General features: G+C 37.9%; 1 protein-coding gene across 1 annotated transcript in view; it reads left to right on the plus strand.

The window, feature by feature from the left end:
• LOC107284966 (heparan sulfate glucosamine 3-O-sulfotransferase 3A1-like) overlaps window positions 1-21,836 on the plus strand; it is an 80,886-nt gene extending 59,050 nt beyond the window's left edge. The window contains exon 2 of the mRNA XM_015813102.1: window positions 21,218-21,836. Coding sequence (XP_015668588.1) covers window positions 21,218-21,836 — 619 coding nt within the window. The remainder of the gene's footprint in view (window positions 1-21,217) is intronic.
• Window positions 21,837-23,126: the final 1,290 nt, after the last annotated feature.

Below are 23,126 nucleotides of genomic sequence, written 5' to 3' on the forward strand. Positions count from 1 at the left end.
TTCATATCATAAAGTATCAGTTTCCTAACCACTTAGCTGACAACTGGACCTAATTCTTACTAATTGAGAAGAATTAGGTCCACTATAGCTTTTCCTCCAGTTCCCTTCTCTACCTTTTGGATGACAAAGTTGTCAGCTAAGTGGTTAGGAATCTGTTTGATCTCCCCCTTGTTGCAGAGTTTGTCTCCCAGTATGGTTCCTACAAATATTTTTTAATTGATTAGAAAAGAGTTCATTTATTTCTTCTACTTGATTGGATGGTTTGTAGTATATGCCTATAGCAGGGTCATTCTTTTTTCCTTTTATATTAACCCATATGGATTCTCTGAGGTTTTCATCCTTGGTTTTGTGTATTTCTGTAGAGATGTATTCATGGATTCTGGTTTTTAATTGGCACGATGTTTGTTCCACATAAAATTGGTTGCAATTGTTACAGTTGATTTTGTAGATTACATTGTTTCTTTAATCCTTTGGTATCTTGGTTCTATATAAATCCTGGTGGAATGTGGCTGTGGGTTTGTGGGCTATTGTTATTCCTAGGGGTTGGAGACTTCTGGCTGTCATTTCCGACACCCTTCTTGTGTACGGAGCAAAGAAACAATATAATTAAACTGATCCAGGCCAAGTAGATAAAATAAAGTTGGGAGGTTCTAAAGAGAATCTAAACATTTGAACACCATATTTTATATTATGCATAGTATCTGTGCTGATTCTAACAACAAGGCTTGGATTTTTATGCTTCGTTCTGGCCTTATACCTTTTTATCTTGTTTTGGTATGTAAGTTGCTCATTGGGGGGGGGAGGCTTGTTTTCTGGTCTTGACAGAAATCATGATTTTTAGCCAGCTTGTGGATTCTAAGAAGTGTCGTCTGTTGCTTGTAATCCACATTCCTCAGTCTTTTAATGTCTCCCCTTTGAGCCATTTGTGTAGCCAAATAGAAGAATGCATATAGAAGGCACATAGAATAAAAGGATATTATACACTAGAAGAATGTGTACCGAGAAAATAAGGTATAGCTATTGTATAAAAAAATATAAGCCTATGTTTTATATTAGCGTTCGGTTTTGTTACTCAGTTTTAAAAGAGATGTACTTCATGTTAATTGTGGCATACACATTTATATCGCAAGACAAGCAGTAATGCTAGGGAAAAGACTATGTCATAGCCATTTGTGAAAGAAATTTTCAAGATTGAAGTATTTTTACAAAGCTATCGGCTCCCAAATTTGCATTAGCAACCATCACAAACTATATTCCCACTTTCTCTAATGTAGCAATCTTAATGTCCTGCCAAAAAGTTGTATATATAATTTCCCTTGGTAATTTCCTTCCTCTGCAGCTTTTTTGCAATGAATAGTAGACAAGTTAGCTGTTTCTGCACAATTCATTTACTAAATCATATACTTTTTCAGATGAGATAAAATTTGCTTTGATATATTGTGGTAATATTATGATTTACATACAGTGCCAATCCTTTCCAGTGATTGAGTGGGCTGCAACTGCCTAAAGGATGGGCAATTTGAGTAACTAACTTCTTTGGGGAGATGAGCTTTAAAGTATGCAAGGAGGACTAATAATATTTCCAGCAGAAATGAGGCTAATGAAAACTGCAACATTTCTCCAGCAATGGAGGAACATTCTCCTATTACTGGAGAAATGTCCAAATCTGTAAATCACCCAAATTAAATATTAAACCATACCTAATTATGGCATAGGCGATGAAAAATTGGTCTGATGATGAATAAAATAGTGATGGCTTGATAATAGTGACATAAATATTACCCCAGTTTCCTCCACATTTTCCAGGGCAAAAATCTAAAGTTTTCAGGTCCTGGAAGAAATTTGTTTGTCCTTCCCATCCTTTCATCTCTGGTAAAAGTCAGAAATTCATAAAACACAATGACCGCTAAAACATTATCATTATCGTTATCTTATACTGAAGCCAGCAAACTACCCTGAACTTCATTGGAATCAAGATTTATTTATTATCTATCAAAATTTAAAGCCACTCATCTCCCTCACAGATGGACTCTATTCAATAAAATAGGAAAAACATAAAAAAAACACTATATAAACTTTCAAAGAGGCAAGCAATGTTAAAAAAAATAGTTAAAAGGTGGTGGGGGGAGGATTTTCGAGGCAGCAGCTAGGCCCATGGCTGGGTGCTCTTCTCTTCACCTGACACAAGGCAACTGAGCCATGTTTTTACACCTTTCCAGAAGGCCACTGAGGGTCTGTCTACATCTGGGAGAGAGGAATCTTCCATAGAGCAGGGGCAATGGCAGAGAAGGCTCTTTTCCTACACTCCACCAGTCAGAATTCTTTAGCTGACCATGGTCTTCAACATATGTTCCTTGCCTGATCAAGTGGGAAGGGCTGATGTAAAGGTATGAAGAGGGTTCTGTAGGTAACCTGGCCCCATGCCATGTACGGCCTTAAAGGTCATAACTAACACCTTGAACTGGACCTGGAAGCAGACTAGTATCGAGTGCAGCTGAGGTGTCACATGCACCATTCTTTTGGCACCCAGAATTGCCCATGTGGTCTCATTCTGTACCAGCTGAAGCTTCCAGATACTTTTCAAGAGTATCCCCATGTAGAGCCATATAGAGGCTCCATGTAGATTTATTTTTGGATACCTGGTGATTGAGAAATATATCTATCTTTCCAGCTCTTTATTTAGGGGTAGGGATTGGGTCATTAATCAGTTGTTATGCATACTGATAAGCTAATAACATTAACAAGCAACAGAGCTTCTTTATTCTGCATACTAATCCATACCTCCATTTTAAGAAAAAGTCGTGGCTTCATTGGTTTTGCAAACCACTACAGTTAATAAAGTTGAGTGTTTTGTTTTCTTACCTGTCAGATTTGTATACTACCATATTTATACATTTTACCTGTGAAAATCATAGCGCTAGAACAAATAATTTCAAATCTTAGTGAAACATTGAGTGTGTCATAGTTTTATATCTATCTATATTTTCTTTTCCATATAGACATAAAACTGTAGTTGACACAATCCAGCTTGTATTAGTTGGCTCATGTGGCCATCAAACATCATTGCAAAGTTGTGAGGATGACTTTGGGATGGTGGACTGGTAATAGGAAATTTGAGGAGTTTATTGGCTTTCCCCCAGATTCTTTGCAGTTTTAGTTCAATATTAAAATTCAAAACTGAGAGTGAAAGACTGTTTCCCCCAAATAAACTAGCTGCAGAAGAGTCAGTAAAATTTCTTAAAGGGTCAGGAGTCAGAAGGTAATGGTTACAAAGAAGACCATTGTGAATGACCTGCAAATAACACTGTAGGAGCATAATCAACCATTTATAATCACCGGTGGCAAGATGGGTGGGTGGGGAATCAATTTGCTGATGGCATAACTACAACCTAATTTGGAAAGTTTGTTAGAAAAAAGGATGTTGACTAGTGCAAGAAACTAAACAGTCTGTTATTAACAGACCAAAGCAATTGGGCTTCTGGTTCTGCCCTTAAGCAATTACTCTCTTATAGCCTTGTCGATTTTACTCTAAATAAAGTTTTCCTGTGATTGAATTACAGGAACTACATAGGCATGGGAGCTATCCTCTACATTGCATGGAATATAATCACATCTGCTGATGGGAAGGGGCAGAAATCTGGAGACGGAATGTGGATACAATGAACTTCTGGCTCTCAGAAAAGAAACTAGTTTCCTGGAGATCATGATAGTTGACCTGGAAAGGGTAAGCCAGAAAGAAGGGTGTTTAGATGAGTCTGTCAAGAGCCATCCCATTCTTGGATTGATAGTCACTTTGCTGTTTTGAGGAAGGAAGCAAACGTTTTAAGGAAATAGGGAAATAGATTAATATATTTTTTTTAAATGAAACATACCTTGATGAAATTCTTTTGTGATGTTGGTGTGCTTTCCAGAGCAAGGAAGGATAGAAAGTGATTCATAAACGCATATAGGAAAATTGATTTGTGAGAGTCACTTTGATTCTCCAGTGATTTATTTGTCTGTTGAAAAGAGTGCTAATAATAAATAGGCTGATAGATTGTACATTGGGATAGCTAATTGTGTTGTCCTGAATTTAAAATGAAGGTTTCAGGATAAGATGCTAAACATCCAGGGATATCCAAGGTTGAATTCTCTTAAATGTTTCCCTGTTCGATATGCAAAAGAGAAGAGGTTTCAGTTCATGGGTAGGTTAGTGGCATCAAGCGATAAGATATAGACTTGCTAGTTCATGGAGGATGTTCACAAGAGGAATAATCTTTAGTGAGCCCAAGTGTGACCTAAGTGCTAGTGCTTAAAATTCATTAGAACATACAACAATCGTTCAAATAACTTCTAAGTTGGGGAGCATCTTTAAGCTCAACCCGTCTCTAAAGGAGGTGGCTGTAAATATTCACAGTTCACAGAGATTATAACAAAAAAGTGTATAGCACAATAATATTGCTTAGCCTGGTGCCTAACACTACTGCATAAGTGTTCCTATACAGTGCTAGAGCCTCATGGCCAGATTAAATAAACTGGAATGTCCCACAGAATACAAGTTATGATGGACAAAATATAACTAATATCCGGAGAGAAATGTATTTTAAAAGATTTAAATAAAATTAAAAAATAAAACATTCTTGTAACTCGTGACGAAAAGACTGAGAATGAACTTTGAATGAATAAAACCACCAGGAAGGCAATAACAGGAGGTTTTAAAATAAGTGGTTCTGGTTATGTTTACATATATTTGGTAAATGTTACAGTATATGGGTCATACCTGTTTAGAAAATGCTAACATCCTAACCTTGGAAGGGAATGCTATCATCCTAACTTTGGAAGGTATTCCCAAAGTCTTCTTCCTAGTCTTCATCCACCTAATCTCCAGAGGAAAGTGGATCAGAAACATGTCCTTCCAGATTAAATGTACAGGATGAGCAGACTCTGCTTGCAGAGGACAGTTCCAAAAGTGAAGTCACAAAATCCCCAGCACTTTGAATGGTATAAGAAAGCCTGCTAAGAACCAATGTAGCCTGTGCAAACAGTTATAATTCTGCAGCAGTTCCCTTCAGCAGCTAGCTGAATTTACACCTCCTGCAACTTTCAAATAGTCTTCAGAAGCAGCCCCAAGTAGATCTCTTTGCAGTAAACCAAAAGTGAGGGCATAAGAATATGAGCAACCAATCCCAGAGCATGCTATTCCACAAAAGGTTTCTTCTGGGGCACCAGTAAATTTTTTATAACTGGCCATACACTCTATTTAATCTCAACCAGGACACACTATTTTTTTTTATGGTTTTAAGCTCTGATGCATTCAGGTAAACACCGTACACATCTGTGGAACTTCTGTTTTATATCTGCTGATTTTTTTTAATAATGCTGTATATACTGCTCTTTATTAGGATAGATTTATGGCATTTTCACACGAAAACATCAGCATTTGGAGCATCTCAACTTTCCAAAATTGACACAGTGATTCTTTGGTTTCTTTTGTTTCGAAAGTAAAGGCCAAGCTGATAGAGTCTATAATGCTAGCTAGGGTGAAGCCCAGAAATTTGTTTGCAGTTCAAAATTGTTTATTTGCTGTGAACATCCTGATTGTGATGCACTTCTTCACTAGAAAGGTCACCTTTGGAATAATAGCAGCTGGATGAGTTTCAAAGCAGCACAACTAAGCTACAGCACAGCATTCCTGCTTTATTAAAGATAAATCACCATATGCTTGGCTTTCAGATTTCACCCTCTCAATAAAAGTGTGGCAATGCCGTTGACCTAAAGAGGAACTAGCAGGGTACTTAATATTCTTGGGTGCTAACACTGCCTTGTCTTCAAAACAGTGTTTCAAAAGCTTCATCAACCTTTACATGTTTTTATAATGTTTTTCATAATAAAGCATGAAGGGAGTCACTGCTGCAGCAGCTGTCTCCTGATGTTAAACCCCAGTAGATGGAGTCTCAGGAATGTAGTGTAGGGAGCTCAATTCTGCTGTCCTCCTCATATTCCAGATATCCATTTGCAAAGTGGGTCTTATGAGCCTATGGATGTCAAGTCTGCTCAAGGCTTTTCATTTTACGTCACTACAGGTGACAATCTAGAATTGTAGACACTGTGCATTCTAAAGACTGGTTTCTTTCTGCACGTCAACTACACTTGTTAAGAATTTCTGCTATTCTAGGCGATGGGCAAAACTGTCCATACATTCCAGCATTATGCAACAGGTTTGCTTCTGTTGCATTGAGTATGCTAATCAGAGATCTCTAGCAGCTCATAGCACCCTTTCTTCTTCCTTTTCCAGCCTGCTTGCCTAGCTTTGCCTCTATCTTATTTTGTAATTTAAAAAGGGCTTAGAATAAGCGTCAGGTTACTTATCAGTGAGGTAAAAGGAGAAGCAACATTGCAGAGTAGAAAAAGGCAGTGCTTCTGTGATAAGATGCAGCTTGACAGACAGAGCATAGAAACAGATGCCACAAGCTGCAGATGTAACAGGATATATAAATATTGAGACCTGCTTGAATAAATGGAGGCATCCTCTCCCATAAATATATTTGCTACAGCCTCGGCCACATCAGTGGATTTTCAGCATCAGTGGTTAGAGCTGTTTGATTTTAGAATCTGAAAAAGATGTTTGCTTTGGGATTTTAATCAGTCAAGTTTTATTTTCCAGAACACATAGTTTTTAACAAGTATTTGAGATACTCATTCAAGTCTGTGTGACCGAACAGAAACTTCACTTGATGAAGCTATACAGGCAGTCCACCCTATGCTCCCTCAGATTTCTCTCTCTCTCTCTAGGGAAACAAAAATATCTTTCTTTCTCTGTTACATCTTTATCAAAAGAATGTTAACCACATGGCTCCAGGAGCTGTGTCACTATAATGGGCACCAAGGTTGGAAAATAACATCTCCAAATGTCTTATTTCTCATTTTCTTCAGATTGCCTGCCAAAAAACCCTGTGTGATGTAAAAAAAGATCTGAATTGGACTCCAGCTAGCTGTCCACAGGAGAGAAGACTAGTCACACTTCTTATTTGTCTTAAGTTTTGTTAGAATATTTGACTGCTGTTTGTTCAAATAAGATTTTCATGTGTTAGTAAGCATGTTCACATTTCTGCAAGTCATGGAATAATGGGCAAGTTATAATAATAATAATAGTAGTAAAGTTGGAAGGGACCTTGAAGGTCATCTAGTCCAACCCCCTGCTCAGGCAGGAAACCCTATACCATTTCGGACAAATGGCTGTCCAGTCTCTTCTTAAAAACTTCCAGTGTTGGAGCATTCACCGCTTCTGGAGGCAGGTTGTTCCACTGGTTAATTGTTCTCACTGTCAGGAAGTTTNTTCTATCCCTCTGTTAATGCAGCCTAGCACTGTGTTGGCCTTTTTGGCAGCTGCAGCACACTGCTGGCTCATATTTAAGTGATTGTCCACTAGGACTCCGAGGTCCCTCTCACAGTTACTACTATTGAGCAAGGTGCCACCTATGCTGTACTTGTGCAATTGGTTTTTCTTGCCTAAATGTAGAACCTTGCTTTTTTCATCATTGAATTTCATTTTGTTAGATAGCGCCCAGTGTTCAAGTCCGTCTAGATCCTTCTGTATCTTAAGCCTGTCTTCTGGAATGTTGGCTATTCCTGCCAGCTTGGTGTCGTCTGCAAATTTGATGAGTTCCCCATCTATCCCCTCGTCCAAATCGTTGATGAAGATGTTGAAGAGCATTGGGCCCAGAACAGAGCCCTGGGGCACCCCACTACACACTTCCCTCCATGTAGTTGCAAAAAGGCAGATTCCCATTGAATATTGGGAGTGGGAAGCCCACTTTCATATAGGGCTTCATTGTTATTTTCTGAAACAGGGTAATGTGGCCGCATATAACTGTCTTCCTTGGGCATTTAGGGCTAGGGTGAACCATTTGCCTTTCATCAGCAGATTTCTATGGAAAATAAAATTTTCTTCTGAAGTGACCATTCAAATATTTGATGCCACCCTATCGTTCCATTCTCAGAAGAAAATTTTACTCTTTCTACTAAAGTAGAATTTGTCTAAATACCACAAGAAGGTACTTTAATATAATGAAGGGGTTTCCTCAGAACTAAAGGCTAACACAGCACTGAAAAGCAATGAGGATTCCTACTCATGTTTACCCCAGAGTAAAGTATTTATTTTATTTATTTAAAAGTATTTATATAGCCACCTATCCTCTAATCACCTCTGGACAGCTGTATCAATATTTTAAATAAATAAAATAAGTTAATTAATTAGGAGTAAGTCCTACTGAATTAGACAGTGCATATTTCTGAGTAGAGAAGTAGATGGATTACTACTGTTAGAATACAGTTCAATGTAGCTATCTGTAAAACATTTCTTCTTGTTGCCTGATTTTTTTTTCTTTTTGGTAGAACATTGAGGAGTTGGTTCATCTAAACCCTTCCATTTTTAAATAATAGCAAGGATATTATTTTTCTCACAGGCATAGTTGATGTGACATAAGGACTTGATTCTGATTCAGCTAAGCATGTGTGCACAAAACCTTGAACACAAAGATCATTTCATTAGAAAAGAGGGGAAAGCATTACTCACTGATATGTCAAGAATAAGTTGGGCACTTCACTGCAATTCTGTTTTTCATTCAGCGAAAACAACTTAAATTGCTTTCTTCCCAACATTTTGCACTATCCTTAAATTCACTTGATGCCCTCAAATAGATGTTTTATTGGCGAAATAGAGATGAGAGAAAAAGTTGGATTTGATTATCACTCTTCCTTTCCATTTAAGCTAACAAGCTACCATGATCGCTCATCAAACTGTCCCAAGACATTTGAAGCCAACCCAGAAGCATCCTCACTTTTGCCAAACTCAGATTACTGAAAACATGCCAAGGTCATCATGAACCAATCAATGTTTTTTTCAACTGACAAATTGGAGACGCAAGGCATGGCATTCAATCAGTGCCCTCTCCCCTGAGCCATCAGAGGTCTCAGCCTGGCAAACTCATTGTCTCACTTCTACTCCACACAAAATGGAAATAAAAAAAAAATTGCTAACACCCAGACTCATCCAGACTAAACTATTCATGTTGTGGTCATTTGTCTGATTGCATTCTAATAACAAGCCACCAAATCACGGGAACTGAAACTGAGCAACTCCTCAAGGTGAGAGTCCTGAAACTGCAAAGGCACATTTGCTCTGTTGTATTTACATGTCCATGTGAACAGTGATAGGACCATGTGTTGACATGTTTGCAACTTGGCACTTTTCTCAGTAGCTGCAAGCATGGCTGATCTTGCAACAATTGGGAGGCGCTTAGGAGGAAGGAGAGATACATTCTACACAAATAGGACACTGAAGCTCAGAAGGCAGGTTGACTTCAATTTAGGAGCTGGGGTGAGGAAAACGTTCTCATTAGTTGGAATTCAGATTGACCTCAAGTTCCACAGAACTGCAGTATTGGCATTGCTCAAATAAATCTCAGTGGAGCGAAGAAAACTAGCAGGCTTTATGTGATCAAGAGAGCTTCGGAGCCAGTTTCAGACTTCAAGCACAGATTCCTTATGCTGTGTAGTTTTATTGCTGATAATAAATAAAAGATTGAGCTAAAGACTTGCTGACAATAGGTAAATCTTATAAGATTTGCATAAAAGAGACAAGTACATAAGGTGGCAGTTTATTAATTTCTTTAAAAAAAATGGGGCCAAGACTTGCACTTTTCTTTTTATGGTTCTTTAAATTTAAGTCAGATATGAATGGGACAAATGGGATTTTTTTTTTGTTTAGAAGAATGTCCTAGAACAGCCTTTCAAATAAACAACATCTTCCTGCAGCTTAGGACAGATGCCATCATCTGTTTCACTTTCTTGTATGAGCCATTTCTTGGAATCATTCATTAGTTTATGAAGTTGGTGTAAGACGAGGCAAGCATCGTGGTGGCTTCCAGAAGTTTTAGATCAAGCTCCCCCTTCCCCAAGGATGCTGGACTCTCTATCCCACAGCAAAGATTATTGGGGATAGGGGAGAATTATACAAAGAATGTCAAAATCTATCCCAACCTGCACACATTTCAAAATATAGACCAACTCCCCATTTTTCTGCAATAGCCATATTGGCTAGGAAATATTAGAAGTTGAAATCCATACTTAGAAGTGTAGCCAGGTTGGAGAAGACTATATTAAATGATGTCTAGCCATGGTCCATTTTGCACTTCTAGCAATCATTCTGAATAATCATATCAAATCAATTCTTTATTCTGATCTTTGACCAACTACTTTGAATAATAGGAGTCCCTCTGCACACCTTTAGCCCAGCATCTTTTTTTTTTTTTGGTTATTCAGTGCCCACTGGAAGAAGTCTAGTGGAATACCAAATGAATCCATGCCAGTTACTGGAACTAACACAAGGACCAGTTTGCAAATACAAATGTAAATTCAAACTCCTGTTTGCACTTTACTCTGACCTGAGGGGGGGGAAATGCTCTTAAAGAACTACTGTTGAACAGTACCCAGCAAGTGAGAGATCTAAATGGATTGCAAAGTCGCTCAACATGTGAAACCTCCCTGACTAAAAAACCACAGGTATTTTGTGGAGTTGCGAGGAAGCCTAAAGAAACAGGCAGAATTCATGACCTGCAACTTCTTCCAGGGGATGGAAAAACACTGGAGTGACTGCTTGCTTGCTGGATGCTCCAGCAAAGACATCCACATTGACCTTAACAGGGGAGGAGATATATGAGCAAAGAGGTCAGAGGAAGTCATTTGTGCATTAAGGCAGTGTTCTTGTGTACACACTTCCATTTCATTTCTGCCATTTTCTTTCAGGGTAAACATGGGGCAACTTTAGATATAAATGCTTTCTTCTTACAGACCTGTTGCAAAATTGGATATGACTTTTGAAATCAATGCTCCACAAAGAAGAAATTCGGTTTTCCAAAGAAGTAGTGATATTTAATTTTACTTGTTCAGCGTGCGACAGTTGATTGCATCAAACCAATTTCCAAACAGTTCATTCACTACCTCACTCCATCCCCCACCCCCCAGAGAGATTTATTGGAACCACCAACCCCTGTTTTTAAAGGTTGGTTTCCATACTGCTTGACGGGGCTTTTTTTTTGTCATAGAATGCATAGAACGGCATTCCGGCACCTTTTTTCAATGGAATTTATGGAACTAAAAAAAGTTCAATCAGACCTTCCAACTTCTTGCAGAAAAAAAAAGATCTCACAAGGAGTGGGAAGGTCTGACTGAACTTTTTTTAGTCCCACAAACTCTGTTTCCCTGTAGCAGAAGAGAAACACGCCAGAGCTGGAAAGCAGGTTAGCAAAGAAATGCTTTCGGGAAGAGGGAGAAGCTGCACCGGTAGGAGAAGCGGCAGGAAACGGGGATGCCATTTCCAGAAGGGAGACGTGGGGCAATGCAGGGCAGCAAGCAAGTGCTGTTCTCTGCTCTGCGTTCCTGCACAGAGCTGCTGGGTTCTCCATTCTCCATGAGACAGGCGACAAAGGACTGGCAGAGGGAGGTGGTGGGGGAGGCTTGTGCCACCCGGTCATGGCACAATCCACATGAGAGTTGGCGGAGGACAAGGAGGCAGTGGCTGTACCTGAGCAGGTGATCTGCAGGGCGAAGCATAAAGAAAGCCCCTCCAGCGGTGCACAGCGACAGCGAACCGTTCACTGTCACTCCCCCCTGGCTCCGAAATGGCAGAGGGGGACTGGGCCTATCCCGCCCATCCCATCCACCTTAGCATGGCAGTCAGGCCAGTGAAAGGTTGCCGATCAAGGAATGGCCTGGCGGGGGGAGGGGGGGCTGAGTTCCGGCATCTTTTTTCTTACAAAAAAAAAGCACTGCTGCTTGAAGTGTGGAACAGATTAAGATTGGGCACTAATTTCCCTCAATCATCACTTTAAGGCAGTGTTCCTGTACACACACTCCCATTATATTTCTTCCAGAACTTTCAGCAAAGTGTGCTTAGAATGTCACAGTGGATTGTGGCCATAACCAACAGATGTGGTCAGTTCCATCAGGGTGGCAAACTGACTTTAGTGAGACTTAAAAGCAAACTATGTTGTTATAAGAAACCTTTTCCTGGAGACAGTTTCCTGATTTAGGTCTTATTACTTTTAGAACTTTGACTTTGGGCCAGATCCTTGCTGTGCATTTTGGGATTCATCATAGCAATTGCCACATTTGTCCCAGCCTAGCCAAAAATTATCATATCATGTTCTGTTTTTTTCCCCAAATAGAATGATGGTTGTCTTAATGCACAGTAGACTGTTTGTATGAAATTTTCAAACAGGAAGGCACAATGTCATTAAATACCAGAGGTGAAAAGGCTGCAAAATTTATTATACAGAAAAGGACTTTCACATCGTTCCCAATTAATCCCAAATCTTATAGAACGAAAACATTTTTTCTTTCATAAATTGTTTGAGTGGAGATACGGATTCGGTTCAAGTTTATTCTGGAAAGCAAATGGTGCCTTTCAAAAAGAATAATTGGCTGGTTATTCTAGGCTTCATCTAAATCCCTCTCAGAATATTTCCTTTTTTCCTTCTCTTTTTTATTTGTGAATATTTTTATTTTGGTTTTAATGTCAATCAACTTGCCAGCTGCCAGTGTTGGAAAAAGCTTGATGAATACATGAATACTAATACTTAATAACAAATTAATACTAATATTACTAATTATGATTAATAGAGCAAATATGCAGTAAGTAACAGATTGTAGTTGCAATGTTTCCTAATATTAGTTGGATACTCAGGAAATTCTGGATCAGGGTTATAATTGTAAATTGCATAACTTAGGTTTGTTCACTTTGATTCAGAAATTTCTCTGTGGAGGGAAAGTGCCTTTTTTAAAATGATCCTTTACAAATAATGATTTGGGATTCATCTGAAGAGGATCCTTGCTTGCTAATAAGATCAAAACTAGGATACCATTGCATTGTCATTGCCTTCCTGAATTTTTTTCAATTAGTTTTATTAAATGTTACAGTTGTACAGATCAAATGTAGTACAAACTACAACAAATAAAAAATAGAAAGAAAAAATAAAGTGCAGAATATAAAAAGAAAGAAAAAGAACAGTGTAAATGAAAGAATAGAGAAGAAAAGAAAAGATTACAATATAACAAAAAATAAATATTACCCCTTCATCTCAAAAGGAATTCTCAGATCCTTAAACCCACATCACTCAGTCTGGCATGATAAAATAAAATGTCCATTTCGTGATTGTAGAATAAAGTTAACTATTTTAACCCTGATCAAATAAACCCACTTTATATTCCCTCCTTTTGTTTTTACAATTTTGATCTTTAATCTCTTCAAATAATGTCCTAAGTCTTTATGTCTATTCTTTTCACCAAGTCTTTCAAAACTTTAACAGGTGTCCTTTGTATACCAATATAGGAAAATTATCCAAGTCATGTTTCCTTTTAATTATTAAAATATCAGCCCGTTTCATTTGTATATCCAGTATTTCATTTATTTTCTCAAATTATTCTTGTAGCCTGTCACTTTAAGCCCAGGTCTAAATCTTTTTCCATCTTATCCATTAGAACTTGTTCCTCTCCTGCAATATCATTTATACAGAGTCATTCTATGATGGCACATATTTTTGAAATTAATGACCGAGGTCATTGTTTATACTTATACACACACAATTTAGTACATTTGATTTTAAGATATTTTGCTCCAAGTCAATTTTTTTAATTCTAGTCTTTACTTCCTTTATCTCCTTCTAGTGTCTACCTTTAAAATCTCATCTTTTTTTTCTTAAAAATCAAAACACAGCCATTTTCCCATGGGAAGAATCTATTCCATTAATTTGAAAATCCCATTTCAAGTCAATCCACACCCTTAGTACATTTATAACTTTTCAGAAATAACACTCTAATTACCCTTTTGCCATTTATTACCCAACTTTGCTATGTCCTTTAAGTTACACTTAAAAATTATTTTGTTAAGGATTGAAGGAGACTCACCCAGTGAATGCCATCAGCCTTGTCATTCCAAAGGTTGCTAATGTTTAAAACTAATAAAAAAGTAATTCAAAAAGTAATTAAGAAATGAGGCCTAGCCACCTTTATGTCCACATAAGTCACATTGCAATTCTAAGCATACCAATTCTAAGCCACCCAATTTACCAGCCAACCATAATACTGTCAGTTCTTGCAGTCTGCTCATGGGGAGAGCTGTTTGGAATACCTGTGGGCAATCCCACAATCTCTCCTTTGTCTGGAGAGATTTTGACATCCAGGATCTGTCCTCTGGTCAGTGTTCTCCCCTATAATGATGTCCCTGCTCCTTTATGGGTATCTAGCTCACCATGTCCTTATAGGTAGTCTGAGAGCCCTTCCCTTTTTTCTTAGTGCTGTCGTAAGTCATAGTGACCATAATAACTGTAGGCTGACTCAATACAGATTTCTTAGTTTCGAAGGTTTTCCACCAAAATGTCTATAGAGTACAGTAAAAAGCAAGATGGAGACTGCAATGGTTTAATAGAAGCTTCAGTAGTTTTTTTTGTCTGTGTGTGTTTGTGTGGCACATGAAAAAACAGATAGAACTTTCATTTCACCAATGCATTTGTGAACTTGACTTTCTTTTTTAATCGTATGCTATAAACATCCCTGCTTCCCTGAGACCTCAAATCTCATTTCATTTGCCTTGTTACACTCAGTTCAATGCATGTAATAAGTAGTATGCAAGGCATGCAGGACTATCTAGGTTGCACAATTTATCTTCTGATTTTCCTGGATTTTCCTTAATGGTGTTGCACCATTAGCCCCTTCCAAAGGGGAGGTAATAGGAACAAAAGTGTGGCCTTGGTAAGGCCACATTTGGAATACCTCATCCAGTTTTGGTCACCACGATGTAAAAAAGATGTTGAGATTCTAGAAAAAGTACAGAGAAGAGCAGCAAAGATGATCAGGGGACTGGAGGCTAAAACATATAAAGAACGGTTGCTGGAATTGGGTATGTCTAATTTAATGAAAAGAAGGACTAGGGGTGACATGATAGCAGTGTTCTAATATCTCAGGGGTTGCCACAAAGAAGAGGAAGTCAAGCTATTGTCCAAAGCACCTGAAGGCAGGACCAGAAGCAACGGATGGAAACTAATCAAAGAGAAGAAGCAACCTAGAACTAAGGAGAAATTTCCTGCCAGTCAGAAAAATTAATCAGTGGAACAAGCTACCTCCAGAAGTTGTGAATGCTCCAACAATGGAAGTTTTTAAGAGGAGACTGGACAGCCATTTGTCTGACATGGTATAGGGCATGAGTGTCAAACGTGCGGCATCACGTGATGTGTCGCGATGTATCATGACTTTTTTCCCATTGCCGGCAATGGGGTGGGCGTGGTTTTGGCATGACACATCCAGCCCATGGGCCTGCAGTTTGACACCCCTGGTATAGGGTTTTCTGCCTGAGCAGGGGGTTGGACTAGATGACCTCCAAGGTCCCTTCCAACTTTATTATTATTATTATTATTATTATTATTATTATTATTATTATTATTATTATTATTATTATTATTATTATTATTACAAAATAAAGAGTTTGCTTAGGTAGAAATAATTTGTAAAGGTGGAGGAGTAGCTCAGTGAGGTGGACATCTATCTTCCCTCTACCTTGGCTGTGCAGAACCCCAATCCGATCAGTTCTTAGATTTTTTTTCTTATCCGTGAAGTTGAAATGGGAATACAGTTTCAAATGAGATCACTGAATGAAATAATGTGACATCTGTGACATTTGTTTATGTTTAAACCAGGATAGAATTGCACTGTAATTATATATGTCTGTGGTTCTATGTGGTTTTGTCTGCATATCTATGCAAATGCACACACACACACACACACACGTGCGCGGACATAGAAACACGGAATTCTCTAATGCTTAGTTTTTATGCAACCAGCCATCATAATATTGTGGGAATCATCTTCAGATATTTGCCCAGACAGCCATCTGTCTATCTATTTAACAACTGAAAATTCCTTTGATTTCTTCTCCTAAATAGACAGTATAAACTTGGCATTGGTGTGTGTTGCTTGCAATGTACAATACTCACAAATGAACAAATTCTGGAGGCAGCAAAGCCTGTGAAGTAATCGCAAAGGCACCAGGAAACCATGATCCATGATGAATTGTGGCTTTCATCAGACCTGCCCACCTCCGCCCCCTTTTTCTTCCTTTTTAGAGTGTTGTTGACTCACACTGTTAGTGGGAACATGTTTTCATTTTATTTCCTCCTGCCCACATATGCAAAAAATAACAAACCCACAATGATAACTCTGCATTAACAAACAGCTTTCGTATTTAACACACTGTCATCTGAACAGCAAAACATCTCCTGATAAACCACACCTAACTAACTACACGATGTCTGGCTTTGTTGCTTTCTGGAGGGTTCTGTTGTGTACACTTTCCTGGCAGAAAATGGGAGCTGGTAGAACCAAAAATAAATTTTTAGTCAAAGAATACCTAGCAATAATGTCACACATGTCATAACTCAGCCTAATAACCATACCATTCAATTGTTGTCTCGATTCTATAAAGCTGTAGCTGGCTGAACTACTGTATATACTGTATGTCAAGAAATAAGGGGCTGTGGAAGAATCTTGCTTCATTGTCCTCCACTGAGATGTATACTCCGGAAATGAACTCTCTCTGCCCTGTGGATGCCCTGCTCCTCTTTGCATTCCATAGGACAACCAAAGCCAGCCATACTAGCCCCCAAATACCTGGGATCTTTTAAGATGGACTACAAAGAATAGTCACTGCAAGTCTAAATCTCAGTGAAATGGTATGACAAGAGAACAGATCTAAACTTTCCCACTTTTAGAATGCCACCCTCCTTTCCAGTGGACAAAACCAAATCCAGAGCATGACCTGCCACATAAAAGAAATAAAACAAAACGTTATTCTGTCACTGACTAGCTGTCTTTTCTCTAGAGGATGGTTATAAGAAAGACAAAAGGACACAGTTGTCTTCTGCAAAAAGTTCATTTTTAAAGTGTGAAGAGCTATAACAGCCCCAGGATGCTAGATGTTACCTGTATTGTGATCTGAAGGTATACCTGTCCTTAATTAGATTCTAAAAATTGGATAAATGAATTTGCTTAACTTCCTTTAACAGACTTTTTTTAAAATAAATTAATAAATGCATTCTAAAAAAATCTCACATATTTTTATAAGTGCTAAGCTACCCAAGAACATTTGCAGAGTTTAGGATTTTGCATTTTTCTTTAGTTCCTTGGAGTACCTGGAAATAATTATTATGACAAATGTTTCCAAACTCATTGAGGTAAATATTTATAATTGTCTACCAGATTAATATAAATATTAAAAGGTAGTTAAAATACTTATGAAACTTTGGGAAAGAAGCTGGGAAGAACCAAAGTTACTAAAATAAGAGTCATTCAAAAACTGCTATGTATTTTGAGTGATACATTTAAGTTTTTAAAATTCAAATTTCAAACAATTAAACAATTATATATATAAAATCACATCAGAACTCCAGAGTTTAAATTTTAGGGTTTTTTTTTTAACCTCGTCTTTCCACATTAACAAATATTTGGCCCCACAGCACAGATGTATTGGTGTAATGTTCTCACTAATCTGGGAACTAGTCCATGCTATGTCAGCTCTACTCCTAACATTCATCATTCTTGGATGATGGCCCCACACTTTTTCTACATAGTATTTGCTTGTGTCATTTCTACCTACTCATTCATATCACAAACAGAATAATTTCCCCAGGATTGCATACCTTCAAACTGTTGCACAATTTTCCACCAAACTCATATTTGGTTCATCTATTATTTATTTATATTTCATATTTTATATTTCTAAACTGCTCATCTCCCTCATTACCATCATTTACTCCAGCTTAACATGTAGCTATCACCTATATGTTATGGATTTGTACTTTTCAATGTACCTACAGCAACCTAGTTGACATCAATTCGTTCTTTCTTACATACTTTCTTACGTAGCTCTTTCATTCATAAGGAAACCTACAGCTTAATTTCCCTGGATGCATTCCTCCATCCCTCATGGCCCTTCATTCAGATCTACGGCCTCATTCCCTCTCATTTAGTTCCACAAGCACACAACTTATTTATTTTTCTTTCATTAATTTCTTGACTTTCTAATTTATTCTTATAATAACCCGGGCCAAAATCTTTAGTATGACATGGTGGATATCAGGTGAACCCATTATTATTGACTTCCAGAGGAATGTGAAAACTGAAGGATGATTGTGTTCCAGATCACGTATTGGCTGTGACTGAAGGTGCTTCTTGAAATGTGAATTGATACACTTTCTCTGCTCTTATTTCCTCTCTGGATATGTGTCACCATAGAACATCTTTGGATTGATAATGACAGGCCATCTGCAGATATTCCATAAGTAACGTCTTTTTAATCAACAAAAGTATAGAAATTAATATCTGAAAGTATGGTTTGTACATGTTGTTTATTTTGCTTCTGCAAATGAGACCTCAGCTTTTGCGACTTGGCAACTTGAACAGAGAACTGAGTCTCATTCTGTAGGTTGCAACTTCTACCAGGCTTTGTGTTTTGTGTGTGTGTGTGTTTGTGTGTGTGTGTGTGTGTTGGAGTTTACTCTGGCACATACTTAATGGCAAAAAACCAACCTCTGAGAATTATGGCCAGGTTAAGATTAAAGCAACTAAGGATCAGAATAAACAACCACTATATGTCCATTTGTGAGTGCATTCAGAAATGGGTCTGCTGCACCGGTATGCAGTGATATGGCACTCTTTGTTCAGTGTGCCCAAGGGTATCAACAGGAGAGCTAAATCTGTGCTGTTTACAAGCTTGCCTACTGCTGCTCTTTCCTTCGTCAGCTAAAAAAGTCTATAGATAATTTTCCATTCAGTAAATCACCATCAGCCACTGCAAAACAACAAATAAAAACTCCCCAGCATGGTAAAGAGAAATGAAAGGTGTTAGGTTAAGAGGAGCTACCATATTGTATGCAGTTGTATGTATATGCTATAGCTATCTTGCTGAATGCAGGTCCTTGGGTAATACCCATTTCAGAACTAAACTATACATACTGTATGCCCTGGATAACAAATCCATAATCCATAGGGAAGATACATAAATTTGCTATGTCCATGAAGTTCATCCTTGTGGAATGAAGATGGTCAAATCATCATTCATATCTTTTAGTGCCAGTGTCAGTGCCACGAGTTCTTTGAATGTGACTGATGGACCAACTCAAAGCTTTTAGTGATTCTCTTTGAGCCCTATAAGGTCATACAGATCAGGGAATAAATTTCACAAGAAAACTAGTACTATATTTTATTGTGAAAGGCCATGGTAACAAATATTACAAATGATTGTGTTTCCTGTTCCTTTCCTCTTTTACCCTAGGGGCTCAGGAGGATAGCCAGTTTGAGTCTGTTTCTAATACTTTCGCTGTGTTTTCAGCCCAAGTCATGCTTATGCACCTGTTTAATGGATTCTAGGTAGCTTTTCCAAGGTCATCTCCATGGCTTCCCACACTCTTATGTAGAAGCTTCAGATGCCTGCTGGCCTCACATCTAACTATTTAAAGAACACTTAGTGCTTAATTCACGATCAACAGTTTATACAATTACATTACACAATGAAAGCTCTATATAATGTAATTATGTATAAGTCCATTCAGCATACAAGTATGTCACTACATTGCTTGAAAGTAGCACCTGTAGGACAGACTTTTGTCAAATAGGGGATGATCTTCATTATGAGAAACATTGGTCTAGTTTTCAATTGCAAGAGTCAATATTCTAAGTTGAGTCTTGAAACAACCAAGTGAACATGGATTTCAGTACTGAATACTAAATTAAAAGATACAGCCAAAAAGGTACTCCTCTTTAGAGAAGTTGTCTTCTTTAAGTAATTAAGCCAATGCATTCTCCACTGGCCTACAAACATTAAAACAACAAACACCCTTTTATTTGAGCAAATGGCTCAATATTTTGCTCTGGCCAAAATATTTCTGTAGCCCTGATAGTTTGTAGTGGCATTTTTTTTTCAATTAAATCCAGATGCCACCAGTCCATGCAGTCTTATGTTTATGAAAGATGTCTAGGTCATTAGTTAATCTCTCCATGGTTGTGGCACAACATTCCTAGTAGCTCCCAACAATATACAATCAGTGGTTTCAGTCTGCCAACAAAATGAATATTCATTTCTTCAGCATGTGAAAAAGATCATTGTGCTGCCAAAATGCCAGCTCAAAGGTTCAATTTTCCAAGTAAATCTACTCATGAACATATCATTCTTTGGCATTACTTGGTAAATGGTTGTTATTCATAATGTTCAACATACAGTACCTGTATCTGACCTTATTGTCAATTTTTCTGAGGAAATCTGATTTGGAGGAGCTATATTATGGTGGAACTCTGTGTGTGTGTGTGAATTTTATTTTTAACAAGTGACAGTTGTAGATCTTTCTCTTAAACAAATGGTCCTGCCAATGCTTAGCTTCATGGCTTAGGAAATCAAAGCTAGATAGAATGATGAGATAAAGGCATTTCCTATATAATCGTATATTAGATTGAAGTAGTTTTGAAATGTGTTGAGACCTTTTGATAAAGTGCTGATAACTGAGTGGTAAATATAGGAAAATAATAGCTCACAAGACTCTTGAATTAGAATAATTTTCATATGCACTTTTCTCCAAAGATCATTTAAATGTTTTAAAACCCTGAAAAAGCCCTTCCTCCTAGTCTCCCAAATTTTTAAACTAACCAATGTGATGTAGAGGTGACTAGAGTGCTGAATTTGGATGTAATTCTCAAATTCCCATTCAATTAGAGAAATCATTCAGTGTTTCTGATCCTGGCCTAATTTACATAGATGCCAATTGGTCTGCCATTTACCAATATTTCCATGTTACAGAATAAATGGGGATTCTAATAAATGGGGTTCCAACTTTCCATGAATTATTTGGTCTGATACAATACTTGTTGATAAGATATTGTATCACTCACTAACTTTGCTTGATCTCAAAAATCTAAGTGGAATCAAACCTGAGAGAGACCATCTGAATGTACCAGGCTTTAAGAGTTGATCTCAACACAAAAGACATTCATTAAAAAAATTCCCTGGTGCTCAAATGTTTCAAAATTTTCCCCATAGCTGAGATCCCGTATATGAGTTCCATTATTTTCTATGATTGAGCTAAAGATAGGCATGTACAAATGTGCAGCTTTGCAAATTCTCTCTTCTGTTTTTCATTAGGGAATTGATGCCAAGAACGCTCGATGGCCAGATCACCATGGAGAAAACACCCAGCTACTTTGTCACTAAAGAAGCACCAGCTCGGATCTCCTCTATGTCAAAGGACACCAAGCTCATTGTGGTGGTTAGGGACCCGGTCACCCGAGCCATTTCTGACTACACACAAACCCTTTCCAAGAAGCCAGACATCCCATCTTTTGAGAGCCTGACCTTGAAAAACAGGACTACGGGTTTGATCGATACCTCCTGGAGTGCCATCCAGATTGGCATTTATGCCAAGCATTTGGAAAATTGGCTCCTGTACTTCCCACTTGGGCAAATCCTTTTTGTCAGTGGGGAGAGACTGATCAGTGATCCAGCAGGTGAGTTGGGCCGTGTCCAGGACTTTCTGGGCCTCAAGAGGATCATCACAGACAAACATTTCTACTTCAACAAAACCAAGGGGTTCCCATGCCTGAAAAAGGCAGAAGGCAGTAGCAAGCCCCACTGCCTGGGCAAGACGAAAGGACGGACCCACCCCAATATTGACCAGAAAGTAGTACAAAGGCTGCGAGAATTCTATCGGCCGTTCAACATGAAGTTCTACCAGATGACTGGCCACGACTTTGGCTGGGATTAAGGCTGGAAAAATAGTAATTTAATCATATTAAAAGGAAAAAATATATATTTTTGTACATATCAATAGAGATGGAAATCTAATATTTGTGCTAAAGTCTAGTGATTCCAATTAATATTTTTGTTTTAATGCAAACATATATTTACTTCTTTTGTTATTCAAGATTTATGATATCCAGTTCCACAAATCCAGAAGACTGCCACTTAATTTATGGATAGAATTGTTGACTATGAGACCTCACAGAGACAGAGACTTTTATTTTCAAGATGTTATTTTTGGAGTTTTTATAAAATAATTTGGTACCTCAGTCTGTGGATTCTAATATCAGTGTCCAGATAGTTTTTGTTTTTTTAAAAATAGCTTTAGTCAGTCATGTTGGTAACCAAATAATCAGGATTGAAAGACATTTTTTCCAATTTGATCTATTCTGCTTGGTCAGTTCATATGCTTTAGAGTTCTGCATTGCTAAAGTGGATGACAAGAGGTTTTCAATGAGTTTCAGGGTAAAAAAAAGTCACTAAACATTTCAATTCTTTGTAAACATTACAAAATTATTTATGCACTGGATCCTCGTTTGACTTAATAAGGACATTAGAAGAGCAGCCTCTGACTCTCACGAAACCAGATTTTATTCAAAGCTGCAGGAACAGCAGATAACATTTTAGCTCTGCTGAAACATTCTAATTTCCTACTAAGTAAGGATGCTTTTCTGTTTGTATTACTAAAGCTAATATACACCCTTGAGATCGGGTCATTAGGCAGTTACTGAAGAGTGATGTGAGGCCTTTTCCAAACATGTGACCCCCCAAATCTAGATGTTTTCTCAAAGAAGATCCAATATCCAAACTAATTAAGATAAAATATCTTCATTATAGTTTGAAAGGCATTTCAAAGCATTATTCGTCCACCCCTAACTCACCCACCTGTTGTCTCCATAAAGCCTTATATTGGCTCAGATTTCCCTGCCCACAGTTCAGTGACAGATGGGCTGAGTTGATGAGTCAACAGTAGGGGGAAAAAAAGAAAGCCAAGTCATTTTCCCTGTCATCTCTCCCACTTAAGCTCAAGAGGTCATTGGGTCATCAGTCGCTACCTCCAACCAGCCAGGATAGCTTTCTCTCTCAGCTCAGAGTGCCCAACTCTCATCTTTTTCTGAAATTGTACCATAAAACACTTGAGTAAATATTTTATAGCTGCCCCAACAAAGAAGGGAGAATATTTTGTTGTATCTCCAACTTTTATGTCTTAGGTATTTCTGAGATCATGATTCATCCCAAATACAGTTATCACCTA

Source organism: Protobothrops mucrosquamatus, unplaced genomic scaffold, assembly GCF_001527695.2.
Source record: "Protobothrops mucrosquamatus isolate PMUCROS unplaced genomic scaffold, P.Mucros_1.0 scaffold138, whole genome shotgun sequence".
Classification (NCBI taxonomy): domain Eukaryota; kingdom Metazoa; phylum Chordata; class Lepidosauria; order Squamata; family Viperidae; genus Protobothrops; species Protobothrops mucrosquamatus.